The sequence below is a fragment of the Euprymna scolopes genome, chromosome 45, assembly GCF_053919585.1.
Source record: "Euprymna scolopes isolate OS-2025 chromosome 45, ASM5391958v1, whole genome shotgun sequence".
NCBI classification, from domain to species: domain Eukaryota; kingdom Metazoa; phylum Mollusca; class Cephalopoda; order Sepiida; family Sepiolidae; genus Euprymna; species Euprymna scolopes.
The window spans coordinates 27,694,943-27,713,673 of NC_136526.1; the positions used below are offsets into that span (position 1 = coordinate 27,694,943).

The window sequence follows — 18,731 nt, forward strand, 5'->3', positions numbered from 1 at the left end:
TGTGAGTGAGTGTGTGCATTGCATGATGTTTTAAACAATGTGCAGAGTTTACTATAAATCGAGTAGAAATGAAACATTTATAGAAAAGCAAACACTTTCCGATTTGTAATTAAGCTCTAATTTCTGATTTATCATGAACTTATTTATCCATGTTCCAAGTAACCAAATAAAGAAAATGCATTCAAATCCAGATTTTTTTTTTACTTTCAATGTTGAAGATTCTGCAATCAAGATTCAATGTACTTTACTAACAAAAAAATTTAAGATGTCAATGAATAAGACAGGTTTTTAATTGAAGTTAAAATTTTGAATTTATCATGAGTAAAAAGTCGATAACTATTGAGAAAATTTAAAGTATTTGTTGTAACAACACTTTGTTGTAATATTGAGACGCAAGGTTATGAACAAAAAGTTAAACAATGAAATGTCAGTTAGCATTAGAATTCAATGTCTGCATGTTGGTACAGCCGAGGAAGCAAGTTATGAATGAAGGAATTCTAAAGTCTAGCAAGATCGAATATTGGTGTTGCAGTGTAGTTATAAGATACCGTCAGTAACATTTAAAAATTACAAAGAAGCTTTCCAACCGGCCATTGTTGTGCATAACTCGACTATTTTCAGTTAATCCTTTGCTTTTTCTATCAGAGAAATCTCATGTTTTATGCCTCAAAATTGACACAGAAATAACTTGAGAAGGATATACCCTTCTCAAGTTTTTTCTGTGTCAATTTTTTCTGTGTCAAATTTTTCTGTGTCAAATTTTTCTGTGTCAATTTTTTCTGTGTCAAATTTTTCTGGCATAAAAAAAGTTTAACGATTTTTTCTGGTGGCATGCTTGATTTCTCAGATCAAAACCTGTGAATTTTCAGAATCAAAATTTGAACAAAACTCAAACTTTAGGAACTACGACTTGCATCTGTTTTTTGAAGTTTGTATAAAATTCTTTTTGAATTGCCATAATTTATATTCAATAAGATTGGGATTTTCTAAGGCATTCAGCCTTATATTTTTAAAAAATATACTTTGGAGCAAATCTGGCTGTGAAATTTTGAAATTTGCACTGGAAAAAAAGAACATTGAATTTTTGGTTAAATTTCTAAAAGTGGGAAAAATTTGGAGTGAAAATCTTAATTTTTGCATTTGAAAGACCTGAATAAAATTCATTACATGATGATATAATCAAGGGTTAATGAAACAAATTTGGTTAAGTGAGCAATTTTGTCATTTTATAGTTCTTAACTGGTACATTGAAATTTTAAACAGGATTAAAACATCTATGGAATATGCTAAAATGATGGAATTTTGAAATCTGTATACCACTAATCTTCAAAAGCCACCTATTTTCATGGAATTGAGCTTGTAAGTTTATTTTTAGGCTGAAATGGAATTTTTTTTTAGTTTGACAAAAACTAAGATCTATATTTTCAATCCAATGATATATATATATATGGTGAGCTTATCTATAATTTATAACAGCTTATTATTTATTAATGCTTTATCATTTATAATAAATTATGTTTTCTTAATCATTTTACTGCATTTTTAGTTATCTAACACTCCATCATTCAGAAACATATTTTTATTTCTTTGGAAAAAGTCAAAACGTCTTGAATTGAACAACTGGTTATACTGCTACAATTATTAGCTTAGTTGGTAACAATTCGGACGGAATAAATATAGGGTAATATAAATGTATAAATAAATCTACAATAATAAAAAATGAGCCTATAAAAATATCATGGCGAAGCAGAAGATTAGGTAACCCAAAACAGAGTCTTACAGAGCCAGATGGTGATAGTGGAAAATTGTCACCTGTGTATTTTATTATACTTAATGCAGACCATGCTGAAATGATGATTTTTTTATTTTATTATTCTGTACTTTCACCAAACAATTTCATAATTAAAATAGCACAGTTCGTAATCTGCAGAATTACCTACTTTAGGTCAAGAAAATCAGAAAATGTTTGTACTAAGTTATCAAATATGTTTTTTTTTGGAAGGGGATATTTTCTGTAAAGAATGCAAGAAGAATATCAGAATATTATATTACAATATATATTATTGGAATTCATTTTTGAGATGAGCATTATATATATTAATTTATTTTTATTTCGGACTATTATTCTCATCTTTATTAGTTGTTGTTTTTTCATCTTTTATTGGTTTGTTTATTCACAACGTTTCGGCCAACTATTCCTCTGGCCTTCGTCAGGTGGTAATCGCGACAGATAGGAACTTCGAATCTCCTAACTGCATTCTCAGCAATCACTGCCAAAATAAATTAATATATATAATGCTCATCTCAAAAATGAATTCCAATTAAGGAATAATATATATACCAATCGGTACGGACCCGACTATGGAAGATCAGATAATAAATAAACGTGGATTTATAAGATCAAAGAATCCAACCTTGATCGCCCTTCGGGGCCCGTGGCGCAGTTGATAGAGACGTTGAATCTTTATAGTTCCAGATGACCATTGTCTGAAGATAGCGGTTTCAATCCCACCCAAAGCGTGCCGGAGGTTTACTTGGCCAAAATGTGGTGAGACGACAACAACTACGGATGGCAGTAATTGCTGAGAATGCAGTTAGGTGATTCGAAGTTCCTATCTGTCGCGGTCACCACCTGACGAAGGCCAGAGGAGTAGTTGGCCGAAACGTTGTGAATAAACAACCACCAATAAAAGATGAAAAAACAACAACTAATAAAGATGAGAATAATAGTCCGAAATAAAAATAAAATATTATATTACAAATTGAAGTGAACCATTAAAGAGAGTGGAGCTTGCTATACTACTTTCATGTGTAAGAACACGTGCTTCAATACCTGCCTTGTACAATTCAGTTGTCTCATTTGCACATTGTTCAACAGGAAGAGAAAATATATTAGTCTATTGGGTATCTCTGATGTATTCTCTGATTGCTTCCTAATGAGCATGATCATGTTGAGTATTGGCTCCTCAGCTTATGTTCAAGAATTAGCAATGATGTCTACAATTATCATAAGGTGATTAGCGTTCCTGAGTGCATTTATGGGCAATTGTCAAACAATAATTGGGAACTGTAGTTAAGAATACATCTAAAAGTGAGACTTGATGATCTTCCCAATTTAAGAGACAGACGAGGAACATAGTTGTCTCTGGAGAGACTGTGTGTATCTGGTACATCTGTGTAGCTCAAGAAACCAAGTCAACTACTGTGTTGATATTAAAATCACCAAATACACTGACGTGGGAGTCTATATCTAAGAATAGCAGTGCATCTATAGTGTCAAAGACAGTCCTATTTTAAGATAGAACAGCAGAGAAAATATATGAAAATAACATTGTGTTGGAAGACAAGTTTAAAAATAAGAAGGCTTGATCATCAGACTATTCTCTTTCTTTTATTTTTTAAGGAAAATAGATTGTTTTGAATTTTACATAATTTATTTAACAAAAAATAAGTATATGGAAAATATAATAAAATGTCTGTTTTGGGTTTTTATCTTGTTTTTTTTTCTTGTTTAGACAATGATTTTGCAATAATAAATTTTGGTATTTTATTTAAAAAAAAAATGTTTTTCCAAATACATTTAAATATGAATATTTTCTTAAAAAGCTTCTAACAATCCATAATACTGACTGATTGCATAGATGTGTATCAGAATTTTGGAGGAATTTTTGACACCCCTAACACGAAACTGCGAATAAAATATAAAAAACTTGTAATTTCTCTTTTAAAAGTGGGTTGATTATTTTCTTTATGGAATATACTTCCAAAATAAACTATTAAAGTTGTTTAAAAAATAATAGAAATATTATTTTTTATTTTTTCAAAAACAGTGTTTACAAAATGCAGGCACGCTTTCATGCAGCCATTTTTTTTACGTAATGAAATCAATTGAATTTTACGAGTTAATTTGTTTTCAATTTTTAAACTTAAAAAATCTATCAAAATTTTTCTATTGGCTAATTTTTTACGATATTTTCAGGATCAATGTGAATAAACTGAATATAATATTTTAGACAAACGCTTTTTTGTAAATTCACCCCCAACCCCATTTTATAATGTCTATCAAAATTTTATATAATTAATTTATGTACCAAAGTTTTATATATCACAAATTGAAGACAAAAGATTGTAAATCAAAACAAAACAAAAAAAAAGAAGTGTTTTTTTGGAAATTTAGCTGTAAAGTCCAAAGTGTAAAACCTTTTTTTTTTTTAAATCATGTTGATTATTTTTTTAATTGGAAGCCTATGTTCTGCTTATATTGTCCCGTAAGTAATGGACGATGACGACAATTTTTTCTATTTCATTCAATGTTTTCTTTTTTTAGATATTTAAAAAAAATTTCACTCAACAAAAAAGAATGAAAATATAATAAATCAAAACTTTATGTATTTCTTTGAGAAAAGAAAACAAAATTCCAGTAAAATTTGAATATTTTTACACTATGGGAACACATATTATTCACGGACAAGGCTAGACAACTAATGCGAACATGTGGTTTTTACTTCCTTCGTCTCCATCCGTAGTTCAAAACAACAACAACAAAAACAAAACTACTTCTGGTTTTGGATAAAAACATAAAATACTTTTGTCATGGCGTGTTTTTCAAAGAGGCATTTAAAAAATTCTTTTATTTAAAAAAATAAATGGATTTTAAAATATAAATATGGATAAGTTCTTTACAACGAAGAATGGAACTACACATTGATTAGTAATTTTTATAGGTAAGTGATTTTTTGGAATTTATATCGATTTTTTATAATCGACGTAAGTTAAATTTCGTTTATTTTTTTCAAATCTTTTAAAAGAAAACCGATTAAAAAAAAACAAATATTGCATAATTTGCTATTAAACCTGTTATTTTTTTAAAATTTGGTCTTTGCTCCTTTAATTGAAAAAAAAAAAGTAGGCTTTGAATTACATTTTTCAAGTAGTTATAAGCTTGGAAAGATAGGAGGTCAAATTATTCAATATTTTTTTCACGTATTCGTAAGGTCGGTTTCTGATGCACCTATTGCATAAATAACATTGCTGAAGTAACATCTGACCAACACCGTTTGCTGCTGACTTCTAAACTAAGACGCCTATTTTTTTTTTTTTAGTTGACAAATGATATTATAAGATAATTTTTTCACTAAAAAGAAAGGAAATGCATGGATCAAATATGTTAAAACACAAGCAATAGGAAATTTAATGGTTTGGCGCACACCCGTAGTATAAAAGATCCCTAAAAAGCAACTAAGTTCAAGTAAGACTTACTTTTTTGTTTGACAATCTGCTTCTCTGAATGACTTGTCTACTTAAAAAGAAAAAGAAAAACCGATTATAAATTGTGACGAGGTCAAAATTATAAGACGGCCACAGGAAAAAAAAAAACAAAAAAAAACGGGTTCGTAGAAAAATAAAGAGGAAGAAAATTAAATGAACGATTTCGAAATCAGGTCAGACATTTTCGAGAATATTACGAGTAAAATTATTGGTGATTGTAAAACACCGTTGTCTCTTTCTGCGGAGCAGTGGGGATCGCCGGTGACAACAAGAATAAAGTCCCCTCTGATTGTTTCCAGTAAGGAAACGTTTGAGAAAAAGGTAAGGTAAATGTTTCGTTTAGGTCCACCTCCACAATTTTCTTTAAAATGACGACATTTATAGGTTTTCGACGATGCTGAATACGAAAATCGCATTGAAATGTTGCAGAGATAAGTAGTTATCAAGATAGAAAAAAATGCATTATGCACGGTAATTTTGGCGGCCATTTTGTACGCGAATGCGCGCGCGCCCTAAGCAATCAGAATTTTACACGAAGGAAAAAAACCAAGTACTCCCCCCCATCCTCGAGAATGATCCACTTTTATGATATTGACAATGCCCCCCCCCCCACAAAAAAATGTACGTATCCAGCATAATCGAAACTATAAATCGTCATTTCAAAGAAAATTACGTTAAATAAAATAGAGAAGAAATGCACTTACCTTTACAATTATGAAATTTTGCGAGTATGATGAAAAATTCTTGGTTTCGTTGTTAATCGTTAACTTAAACTATTAGGAAAATATCGCCACCACAAGAAATACGCAGTTACTTTGCAAATTATCTGCATCATTCCTTTGTATTGTCAAGTAGTTTTAAATGCTTTCTATTTCATCTCAAATATCCGTCATGCATGCGAGTGTATTTGTTTTCGCGGGTGTTTAATCTAGGCACGCGTATGAATACAACTGCGTGCGTAAATAAACACGCCCGTTGTAAATAATTGTAATATTGTCCGAGTATTCTCCACAAATTTCTTTAAATTTCTGCCTCTACTATATTTACCATTATGCGAAGACGAAAATGTCATTTAACTTTTACAGAAACAAGTAATTTTGCGAGACCTATTTATTAACCCTTCGCATGCGCATGGATACACTAGTACATGCGCAAACAATTCTACAAACTAAGACGAAAACACATTCGAACTGAACTTTGACATCTCTGCAGTACATTGAAAACTTCTCCACCTTTATTATAAGTATTTCATTTTTTTTCAATTACATTTCGTGCCAACATTTTATTTTCACTCACTGACACTTTTCTACGTTTTTGTTCTATTATTTTCTTCTGTACAACTTTATCTTTACACACCTTTTTTTTAATTACATTTCGTGCCAACATTTTATTTTCACTCGCTGACACTTTTCTACGTTACCCCCCCCCCACACCTAAAAATGAGTGCTACCACAGATTCTTGTGACATGTGTTGTAATAAATATTTCATGACTATTTATAACTACATGTTACAAGAAGAGAAATGTAAAAGTTTCCTCCGGCGCCATGGGGTATTACCGACCAGTGTGACATGCCCCAAGTGTGAAAACCCATGTTCCTATCGGGAAGATAAGTCCCTATGGCGATGCACAAATTATTGTGTAGAACCATATAGGAAAAAAAGGAAGTATTGTGGCTTCAACATCAGCGACTGCAATGGAACATTTGTAGGGAAGACACACATGCTGTGTTGGAAAGTTGTTCTATTCGTAAACCATTTCCTTAGCAACCGGTTGGACCACGGAACAGTAAAAGAAAATCTTGACATTTCCAGCCGTTCTGCTGTTGACTGGAGGTCTTACTGTTCTGAAGTTTGTCAATACTGGTCGGATAACCAAGAGCCAATAGGGGGCCAAGGCATTGAGGTGGAAATTGCCGAAACCTTAATCGGATTAATTTGGATTTTTGGCGGCATTGAGAGGATATCGAAACGGAATTTTGTGGTAGCATTGACAGGCCCCAATGAGCGGAGGAACGAAGAAACACTACTTCGTTTAACCAAGAAATTTGTTCTGCCAGGTTCTATAGTCTATAGCGATTCTTGGCGAGCTTATAGCAACCTCAACAAGAACGGTTATGTTCACCAGATAGTCAACCACTCTAAAAATTTCGTGGATAAAGATGACCCAACTATTCACACACAAAATATTGAGCGGCTGCGGCTGTGGCGAGACGTGAAGGAATGGATAAAGAGGCCTGGCATTCGAGGAGAATTTATGGAGCAGTACTTGGCAAGATATCTTTTTATAACAAGTGAAACGGACAAATCAAAACTGCCCCATAAGTTTTTTTGTCATGCTGGAAAAATGTACAGGCATGGCACAGAAAAACAGGAGTAAGGACATAAATACATCTGAAAACCGTCCGGGGGGGGGGCACATTTTGCGACGGATACAACTATCTTTAAATCTTAAAAAAAAACAAAAAAACTTGCTATTTTTAAGTAGTTTTAAATGCTTTTTATTTAATCTCAAATATTGTGGTACTTTAAAATTCACAACTGTCTCTTCCATTTTCCCCAAACCAACATTAATGCTTTCCTTACTGAAAGTCGCCATCTTGCATTGCAAAAGTTTAAAATGTCGTAGAAACAAAATACCAATGAATGATGCAGGCAAGTTGCAAAATAACTTTTATTGAAGTTCGAGTTTCTAAAATAATACCCAATATTCCATTTACATTTGTTCGATAATTTTTTCGATAACTTCACCCCCCCCAAAAAAAAACACTTCTACTTTATAAGAATCCAATGTTGACGACTAACAATGAAACTGAACATGTTCCATCATACCCGCAAAGTCATAATTTTAAACAAAAAAAAACTTTTATAAGTGCGTATTTCTTGTGGTGGCAAGCAAATTGCAGAATTCTACAGGTTTTTTTGTATTCTAAATATTTGAACTGGGGGGGGATACTTGTTTTTTTTCTTTTCAGGGCGCGCGTGCATGCGCGAAAAAAAAAAAGGCCGCCAGTCTTGGGGGGGGGGTATCAGGGCGCGCGCGTACAAAAAAAAATGGCCGCCATGCGCGTAGAAAAATGTCCGCCATTCTGGAGGATGGGGGGGGGGGGAATACTTAGTTTTTTTCCTTTGTGTAAAATTCTGATTGCTTAGGGCGCGCGCGCATGCGCGTAAAAAAATGGCCGCCAAAATTACCGTGCATAATGCATTTTTTCTATCTTGATAACTACTTATCTCTGCAACATTTCAATGCGATTTTCGTATTCAGCATCGTCGAAAACCTATAAATGTCGTCATTTTAAAGAAAATTGTGGAGGTGGACCTAAACGAAACATTTACCAAAGGGAAATATCCAGATACGCTACAACAGAACACCGACCACTCTAATTTTTTTTTTTTTTTTTTTTGGTTTTTATAAGTAATTGAGGTCGCTGACAACGAATCTGATAGTCAAATTTGGGGCAAATTTACCATTTGCATGGTATTAACCCCTGAACCCACGAACTACTTTCCACCTTTTTGCAGCTCCCGTTTACGCTACGCGCGTGCGCTGTAGCATAAACGACGGCTTACTTCACCTAACAAACTGCCTTCTCACATGGCGTATCAATCAAAAAATTACGGACTGACATTTTTTAATGACTTACAGTTAAAGAAAAGTACAAAAAATTGGGGGATCTTTTTTTTTTTTTTTTTTGTAATGCGGTTTACAAAAACATAAGCACCAAACATTTTTATGTTTTTCGTTCTTTTTTTTTTTTTGCGGGAGGGGGTTCAATTATAGAACTTATGTGGCTTAATAGGTGCTTCTGCAGTTTAGTTAACCGTTTTTCCGTAAGTAACGCACCGACATATACCAATTAGAACACCATTTAACATTTTTCGAAGATTTTACTGTTTACATTGGGGGCACGGACGGGTGGCGGGTGTGGTGTTGGGGAGTGCGCACCCCAACTCCACCCCTCCCCTGCTCGCGCCCCCAATGTAAACAGTAAAATCTTCGAAAAATGTTAAATGGTGTTCTAATTGGTAAATGTCGGTGCGTTACTTTTTGAAAATTTGAAAATTCTATGTTCCAGGAAAAAAAACCCAATTAAATTAACTTTCCTTTTCTTGTTTTATTTCTTTTTCAGCTAATTTTAAATTTTCCACCCAAAAAGTGCTATAATGTATTTTTTGAAAATTAGAAAATTCTATGTTCTGAGAAAAATAAATTTTTAATTACCCCCCCCCCCCCCCCCAACTTGGTGTGCTTTTCTTGCTTTATTTCTTTTTCATCTAATTTCAAATTTTCCGCGGAAGATTTGTACGCCATGTGAGAAGGCAGTTTGCTTGTTGAAGCCGTCGTTTATGCTACAGCGCGCGCACGTGCGTAGCGTAGTTTGCTTGGCGAAGCTGTCGTTTATACTACAGTGCACGCGCGTAGCGTAAACGGAAGCTGCAAAATGCAAACAGAATTTTTGTGAAATGTTAAACGGTATTCTAATCGGTAAATATCGGCTACTTACCGAAAAAAAAACAAAAAAAAAAGGTCAATTAAACGTCAAAATCACCTGTGAAGCTACACAAATTCTATTATTGAATACCCGCCTCAAAAAAAAAAAGAAAGAAAGAAAAGAACGAAAAGCATAAAAATGATTTTGTAAATTTGTGAAAACTTAATTTTTTAGATCAATTAAAAAGCATTAACAACTATGTAACACACAAAAACATGAACCACATCTTTTTGTTTTTTAACTTTTTTTTATTTCAGATATCTACTAAAGATTCATCCACGATGTGATAAGTCACTTCACTGTAAGAAAACACTCCTGAAGGCGGTGAAATGGTGCAAAATAGTCCCAGGGTCCATTAAAATTAAATAACGGGTGCGCATGAGTTTAACGTCATGTGGACGGAATCGATGTTGATGTTTACAGCATGCTGGCTGGGGTCGACTGATTGGTTTTGGCACAAAATGCCATGAAAGCTGTCGGAAAAAATATTTTTGAAATTTACTTTCTTTGTAATCCTATTGAATGAAAAAAACCAGCATCTTTGTGGCGTGCTTTGGAAGACGTCCGCATAAAAAGGCAGAGTTTAGTTTATATGGCCACAGAATTTGCGTGGTTGTAGAAAGGAAATGGGCATGTAGCTGAAACGATCTTTACACTGCTGGGCACGTAACTGGGTTTTACAGTTGGAGAGCACATATGCACTGCACGCCATTATTCTGTTTGAGTAGATCTCGCCGGCGTTTGACTGCGAGGCTGCGATATTGTCAACGACCTTGCATACCACTAATAACCAAATTAGAGTGGTCATGTTCTGTTGTAATGTAAGGTAACATTTATATTATTATTATTATTATTATTATTATTATTAAAATAGGGGGGTGAACCTGTACGAAAATCTCCCCCTTAAAATGTGTGTGTTTTTTCACCTTTTTTCAAAAGAATTCCGACGATTATCGTTGATTACAGACTTAACTATCATATCAGCAGAAAAAAATTTTGATAAAAAAATAAATTTAATGACTTTTAAGAAAGGGTTCACTTTCTCGTTATGAGGTTCTTTATTCATTTCTTTATCAATGTCACATAATTTGTTACAGTGAGATTTCCTTAAATTCCCTTAAAACAAACGGTGAAAAAAAATACACAATAAAATTTTTTTTTAAATAAATAAAAATCTTCCTGTCATGTTGGGGTTTAATCCGATGTTTGTGATGTACAATGGATAAGAAAAGAACGAAAGCTAAAGAATACACACTTTATTTACAAAAGACGCCATGACAGTAAAAATGTACAAGGGAAGTAACTCTTTCTAACTTCCGATTTGTCCAATGGACTTAACTAATACAACAGTCCCTTTATTTGAGAATGAGCTCACCTAATTATTTTATTTATTATTATTATATTATTTATAGTTAGTTTATTAGTGTAATAGTGTGGTGGGCTCTATATATCTAGTCTTTATACATCTCCGGAATCTTATCGGCTTGAGGGTAAATATATAGGATCCAGTGGCATGTAATTCACCAGTTGACTGCATTGTATGTGTAGGTGATGCCTTCATCTGGCTAAGGTCTGGAGTTGACCTCCTCTGAGGTGTGTGTGGTGTTGGGATACTGCTGGTGTGTGTCTCCTTTTGTGATGCACTTCCTTCAGATGCATGTGGTTAGTCAGATCTGCACTCAAGAATCAAGCTTCTTTTAACTGGTCTGATGAATTGCCTATTCCTCTGGTAGATATTACCACTTTGAGACTTGACTATGTATGATCTTGGTGTTGCGCCAGGATGCTGAATGATTCCGGGCTCCCATAGTTTTGTTTTCTCGTGCTGGACATAGATTTTCTGCCCCGCATGTAGAGGTGGGTGTTGTCTGCCATGCTGCTTGTCATAACAGTTTTTTTTATCCTTCCTTGTATTGCTGTAATGTCCTTGTATTGCTGTAATGTCCTTGTATTGCTGTAATGTTCTTGTTTGCTCATTACCAAGTTGCTGTTTGGATACTAGTGGTGTCCGTATTTGTCGGCCATTGAGCAATTCTGCTAGAAATTTGATGTTTGCAGACATGGGTGTGGCTCTATATGCCATCATCACTAGATAACTGTTTTGTCCGGTTTCTTGTGCCTTTAGCAGTGTTTTCTTGAATATTCCAGCCATTCTCTGAGCAAATCCATTAAATTTTGGGTAGTGTGGAGACAATGTTTTGTGTAGAAAGTTGTACGATCTGGAAAAACTGTAAATTCCATGCTTGTGAAATGTCAGCCATTATCTCTATATAAAATTTCTGGTACATCTTGTTCCTCAAATATTGCCTTTATATTTTTTTATGACAGCTGCTGCTGAGCTGGATTAGAGGTGTCATGAATGAATGGATTCAACTGTACTGGTCCACTACAAGTAGATATTCCTTTCCAGCTATAGAAAACAAATCCGTGCTGACATATTGCCAAGGGTAACTAAGGGTTTCATGCTGGTGCATCGATTCAGCAAGAATACTTGCCTGATATTTTTGGCAGGTGTGACAATTCATTTCTACCCAGTATATAACTGACCTCTTAGTCTGGTTTTCTCAACTCCTTGATGTGATGCATGAAGTTTTACCAATATACCTCTTTGTAGGGAGTCTGGTATTATGATTTATTGCTCTTTAGCAAAATAGCATCTTGAACCACAATCTCATCTCTAAAGTTCCAAAATGGTAAGAGGCAGCTTGGAAAGTCAGTTTGATTTGGCGGCCAGCCAGACATTACCATATTTGCAAGTTCTTTTAGTAATGAGTCTTGCAATGTCTCATCCCTGATGTTCTCTATTCTGGTTGGTGAAAAATTAAGGTCATTAAGGTCAATTCCTTCAATGTGCTTGCTAGGACTAGTTGATACTCATGATAGGCAGTTCACAATTGTTATCGTTTTTCCTGGAGTATAATTCACAGTGGAATAGTATCCTTACACTTTCAGTAGCATCTTTGCAATTCTTGGGGTTGTGCGTAATAAATTGTTTTAGCACTACCGATTCTAATGGCTTATGATCTGTGTGGATCGCTATTTTGTGCCTCACACATAATGGTGAAATCTCTCCAAGCCAAAGATGGTGGCTAGCATTTCCCTCTCGATGTTTGAGTATCGAGTTTCTGGGCCTGACAGTGTCTTGCTTGCAAATGCGACTGGCATCCCTTTTGTAACAGAGCTGCACCTATACCTGCAGTCGATGCATCCAACTGTAACACAATGAGTTTCTTTGAGTTAAAATATCAGAGCGTTGTATTTATTCCGATCTCTTTAATTTCCTCAAATGCCTTTTGTTGCTGGGATGACCATGTGAATTCATTTCTTTTTATGTCATATTGTGCAAGGGTTTGGTCAGGGTTGTGAGTCATGGTAAAAATTTGTTCAGGTAATTAACCAATCCTAGGAAATTGGTGAGTTGTTTGACACCCTCGAATGTTGCAATTGTATAATCGCCTTTACTTTTTAGGGTCAGGTTTCATACTCTGTTTCAAAATGATGTGACCAAAATATTTCGGATGTTTTTACCACAAATTTTTCTAAATTGAATTTGTATTTCTTTCTCTTACCATTACCCTAAGCATTAGTTGCTTAAGTGCTTCATCATGATCACTACCATCTTCTTCGAATCCATATATGATTACGTCATCACATGTAGAAAGTATGCTTTTAAGGTTACCAAAATTCTTTTGCATGGCTGTGTGAAATTCATCCTGAACACATTTTATTCTCATGGAAAACATGTATCTACCGTATGGTGTTATGAATGTCGTAAGTTTTTTTGAATTCTTGTCCAGTTTTAAATGACAGTACCCAGATTTAATGTCGATGGTTGTGAACCATCTCATAACATTTAGCTTAGCTCAGCGTTGGAGTTGCATAATGTGGTCTGCAAACTGAGGGTCTAGCCATATTCTGACCGAACCATTGTTTTTGGTCACACACACAAATGAGTTCAGCCATTGTGTTGGTTCAGTCACTGGAGATAATTTGCTTTCACTGGAGATAATTTGCTTTCACTGGAGATAGTATGCTTCGCGCCACTAAAAAGTCTCATTTTTAATTTCTCTTTGAGAGTTATTGGGAATTGTCGTGGTGTGTGTACAACTGGCCGTACTTTGGGATTCACATGAACAGTATATTCACCAGATGGACAATCAATAGTGTCAAATACGTCAGGGAATTACTAAATGATTTTTTTTCCTTTCATTTAAATTTCATTTCCAACTCGATCTTGGCATTGGAACGGGCTTTGTATTTTTTGTGATGCTTTGTCATCATTTGTTTGCATGATGTTCGTAGTCATGGGCCCTTTTGAATTCACAGCAGGGAATGTTGCACCGACAAATTTCTTGCAGAATCTTATCCCTAGCTGGCATGTTCCTTCTTGATCAATCGTTATTCCACCGAAAGTGATAAACTGAATAGCCATTGCTTTAAGTGGTTCTCCATGTAGATTTTGTATATTTACTTGGGTTAAAAAGTTGCTCATAGCACCTGAACCGACTTCACATCGATTTTAACAAAAATTTCTGGGGGTGTCGCCAAAACTCGTCTTTTTGGGAAACGATTGGGGTAAAAAAATGAGAAAATAATGTCATGCAACAACACAAAGAGAAATAAAAGATAATTAATTGAGACCCTGTAAACTGTTAGAATTATAAATGTTTATTTAAAGAAAAAGGTGGCTGGTTGCTTTGAATTCCCAAAAGCTTATTCCAAAATAAAATTTACTAAGTAACAAATAGAAAAAAAAGGGGAGAAAAAAATCAAAGACAAAAAGGCATTCAATATAAAAAGGAAAAAAGGCAACTGGGCAAAAATTCACTTTAAAATGGTCTCTCAAAAGGGAGACTTTTCAAAATATAGAAAATGTTCTTAAAAATCAAAGGCTTACTTGAAGTCTGAATGAAAAAGAGAATAAACATTTCAAAAAAGGGAGTCCTTTAAGACGTAGTTTTTCACAAATAAAACCAACCTTCAAAGGTTTTTTTATAATGTCTCTCTCGCCCGAAATAGGGTTCCAAACAAATGGTCAACTCTCCTTTTCATGAAGGGTTGTCAGTGTCTTTCTCTCTCTCCTTATTCCTCCTTTCTTTGGAGTAAGCAGTTTTACTAAAAAATTCTGACACAGTTCTTATAGTTGGGCTCTCTACCCAACGTTTAAATAAAATGAAATTTATCGACGGCACGTCGAATGTTCTTCTTTGAAAGGGAGGTGCTTTACAAAACACTTCAATACACTCCTTTAAAAAAGCACTCCACTGTCAGAAAAGGATAAAAAATATACAAAATACGTTGCCGAAAAACGGTCAGCAACGGAGTCTAAAGGATGCTTCTTCCAAGATGGCCAACCTCCAAACTGATATTTTTTTAAAAGGGCACATAAAACGGGGCACTGTGGCGTTGCCAGAAGTTCCACAAGGATTGTGATTGGCCAATAGCCAAGGCAAAAAAGAGGAAGAACAGACAGGTCGTTTCAAATTGGGAGAGAGATAGAGAAAGAGAGAGAGAGAGGGAGATGGGGCGAGAGAGAAGCGCACACACTCACAGGTCAGCTAAACGTCCAACTACAACTACTAGATCCGTGTACCAGGCAAAAAGGGGAAGGGAGTCACAAAGCCAGCGAGTCAGTCGCTCAAGGTAGCCCATCTCCCACCCCACTTGCACTGTGGGATGGCGACAAGAATCTTTAAAGTAAAATTTCGGAAACTCTCCTGACAAGAAAAAAAAGATTTCTTTAACAGAAGTTTGCAAAATTCATATTTTGCTATGGAAATTGAGTATTATATAATAAACTCTTTTTTTTATTTTAAACTACCCAGTAGTTACTATAATGTCCTATTTTTCTTTCTAACATGAATCTTAAAAAAAAAATTAAAATTAGAGAAAGCGAGGTACAATTAAAACAAAATTTACTTTCCCTTTCTTTTTACAAATTTACATTGGCTTCCTCACTTCAATACCACAAATAATCCTCATTTCTTTCACTAATTCTCTTAAGCATTCTGCAGGGTCTAGAACTGGATGTCGAACCTGTCTCCTCCACAATAGCATCATCCATAATTTCCGTACGATCTCTCAAATCAGAGCCTTCCTGGGGGGCTTGCGAGGTTCGATGCAATTGTGTAATAGCCAACTCTAGAGGAAAGAGGTGGGGTAACCTGGATAACCCTGCCCATGGACCAAAAGGGGCGCGATTTAGCTGGGTTTTGGATAAGGACAACATCATCAACCGCCAGCCCATCATCAAAATCGGTTTGATACAAATCGCGAGTCAGTTCTCTCAAGCCGAGGAGATATTCCTCATGCCACAAACTCTTAAATTTCTTTAAAAGCGTATCTCTGTGGGCCAAATTCTCCAGAAGGTCATCCCTAGAAGGGAAAGGACCTTCAAATGGGGACTCGCTAGGCTCTAAAAAAATGGAACTGTTTTAATGTGGGCGAATAAACGCGTTAGGGGATATAATCTCCAAACTTGCATCCCCAGAGCACCTGTAAGTGAGGGGACGTGAGTTAATTGCATTCTGTATATCAGACAGAACTGAGAGAAGTTCGAAATAACTCAACCTCTGTTGCCCCACTAGTTTGAAAAGACAACACTTCACGGTCTTTATGAGGCGTTCCCGAATGCTTCCAAACCAAGCCGAATACAAGAGGATAGTGAAGTGCTTGATGTTAAAAGTACTGAATCTCTCCTCGAATTCATCTGCTACAAACACCTGCTGGATTAGGTTGCACCCGCTGACAAATGACCTAGCATTATCTGAATATATATGGGAAGGTACCCCATAGATATTAAAAAATCTAATCAATGCAAGCACCACGGAATGGGTGGACATATCATTAACCAGTTCCAAATGGAGAGCCCTTACATTAAAACATGTAAAGAGCAATATATACATTTTCTTTGCCTCCCTACCTTCTCCGACCCACAGATGTCCAGTGAAATCTATCCCCGTGTGGAGGAAAGGCCTCACAAAATTAACCCTGTGTTTAGGCAGATTCGTAACCTTGGGGTATTTGAATGATATCGCATTGTATTTCTTGCACAGAGTACATGAAGAGATAACAGTCTTTACTGCCTGCCTCGACCGGTGTATCCAGAAGCCAGATAAGCGGAGCTTGCTGAGGGTAGCTGCGATGCCCAAATGTTTGCACTTTACGTGGCAATCCAATATAATCAAATTAGTGACATGACTATATCGTGGTAACAAAATGGGGTGTAAAATCTCTGGAGGGTAGTAACTGGACTTACCGACCCTTCCCCTAGACCTGATCAAACCTCTGTCATCCAGGTACAGGTCCAACCTAGTAACCAGATTAGGAATCCCATGGCTGGAAGGATTCAACAGAAAGGATTTCTCCTGAGAGAGACATGCGGAGAGAATTAACCTAAGCAAGTAAATTCTGGCCTCTATCTCAGGTTCAGCTATGGACTTGCGCAGTTTTAGCACAAACCTAACTACATAAGACAAAACTCGCAAGAGTCTAGCCAGGGATGAAAATCTCTCAAAATTCATTACAGGGATAACATCCTGTATCACTGGCGAGTTAGTGGTGATGGTGGTCAGTACCATCATCTGATTATCAGAACTCAGACAGTTCAAAGCATTCGCAGGCCAAGAAATACTTTCACCAGCCAACCAGCTGGGCCCTGTCAACCAAAATCGCATCTGCGACTTAAACTTATCCAGCGTGATTCCTCGCGTGATCAGATCAGCTGGATTATCGAGGGTATTCACATATTTAAACACCAGACTGAATCCCTGCTTGGTCAGCCTTCCTATCCCCTCTCGAACATCCCTCAAACGATTCCGAGTGAATATGGATTTTGTCTTAACATTTTCTGACAGAATCCAGGACAACACCACCTGAGCATCCACAGCCACGACTATCTCCTTCACCACTTTTCGTGGGAAGACCTTCAAAATGTTCGGAAGGCACTTCATTGCCAGAAAGACCGACAACAATTCCAGAGAAGGCAAAGTTCTCTTTACTAAGGGGGCAACTTTAGCCTTAGAAAATATTAGTTTGGCTGAACCATACTGGAAAACGTAGGCTGCAAATCCAAAGGCCTGTTGTGACGCATCGCAAAATATCAACAGCGAGGCAGGTGCAGAGGAGTCAACAACACATCTTGCAAACCTCAAACTGTGAAGAAGTGTTAGATCCCGATACAATCGGTTCCAGGTATTCTGCAAATCTAAAGGCACCTTTTGGTCCCAAGTTAATTGGCTTCTCCAAATTTCACTGAGAAGTATTCTCCCCTTGATGGTTAAGGGTAAACAAAGCCCCAACGGGTCAAAAATGGAAGAATTCTGAGACAGTATACCCCTTTTCGTATCAGCGGCCGGCTCGTCGGAATTAATTGCAACACGCAAATCATCCTGTCCTGTGTCATATAAATATCCCAGCACCTTTTCCACAGGTGAACCATGCGAGACAAAACTGCCATCCGCTTTCATACATGCTGTCAAGTCCTCACTATTCGAGTTACAGGACCTCAGAGAAAAATTACCCTCCTGCATAATTCTCCTTGCATCCTGGTATAAGTCTAGCAAAACATTTGGAGAGGCATGTGTCTTTACGGGGTTGTTCACATAGAAATTGCTCAACAGCATCTCCCTACACAAGCTGGGGGGATATTTCTCAACATGATGCTTAATGACAAAGTTGAGAATAAAAGGGCTAGCTATAAACCCGAAGATTAGAGTCTTATAACGATAACACACAAGTTCATTGTTAAATCTCACAAAAAAACAAAAACGATTCTTGTCCCTCTCAGTTTCCAACCGAATCATCAGGAAGGCCTTACGTCCGCCAAAAAGACATATCGATCCATCCTGAATTTCAATAATAAATCCAGCATATCCATAAAAAGATTAATTCCTGGGTACACACAGTCATTCAAAGAAGGCCGTCCCCCCGTTCGCAATGAACAGTTAAATACAGGCCTGATCTTAGTG

General features: G+C 35.9%; 1 protein-coding gene across 1 annotated transcript; it reads right to left on the reverse strand.

Moving 5' to 3' along the window:
* Positions 1-12,851: 12,851 nt before the first annotated feature.
* Positions 12,852-18,386, reverse strand: LOC145269066 (uncharacterized). The gene is made up of 2 exons (XM_080124669.1): positions 17,289-18,386; positions 12,852-12,974 (listed from the first exon to the last, which is right to left on the reverse strand). The coding sequence occupies exons 1-2, from the start codon at positions 18,384-18,386 to the stop codon at positions 12,852-12,854; spliced, it is 1,221 nt and encodes a 406-aa protein (XP_079980795.1).
* Positions 18,387-18,731: the final 345 nt, after the last annotated feature.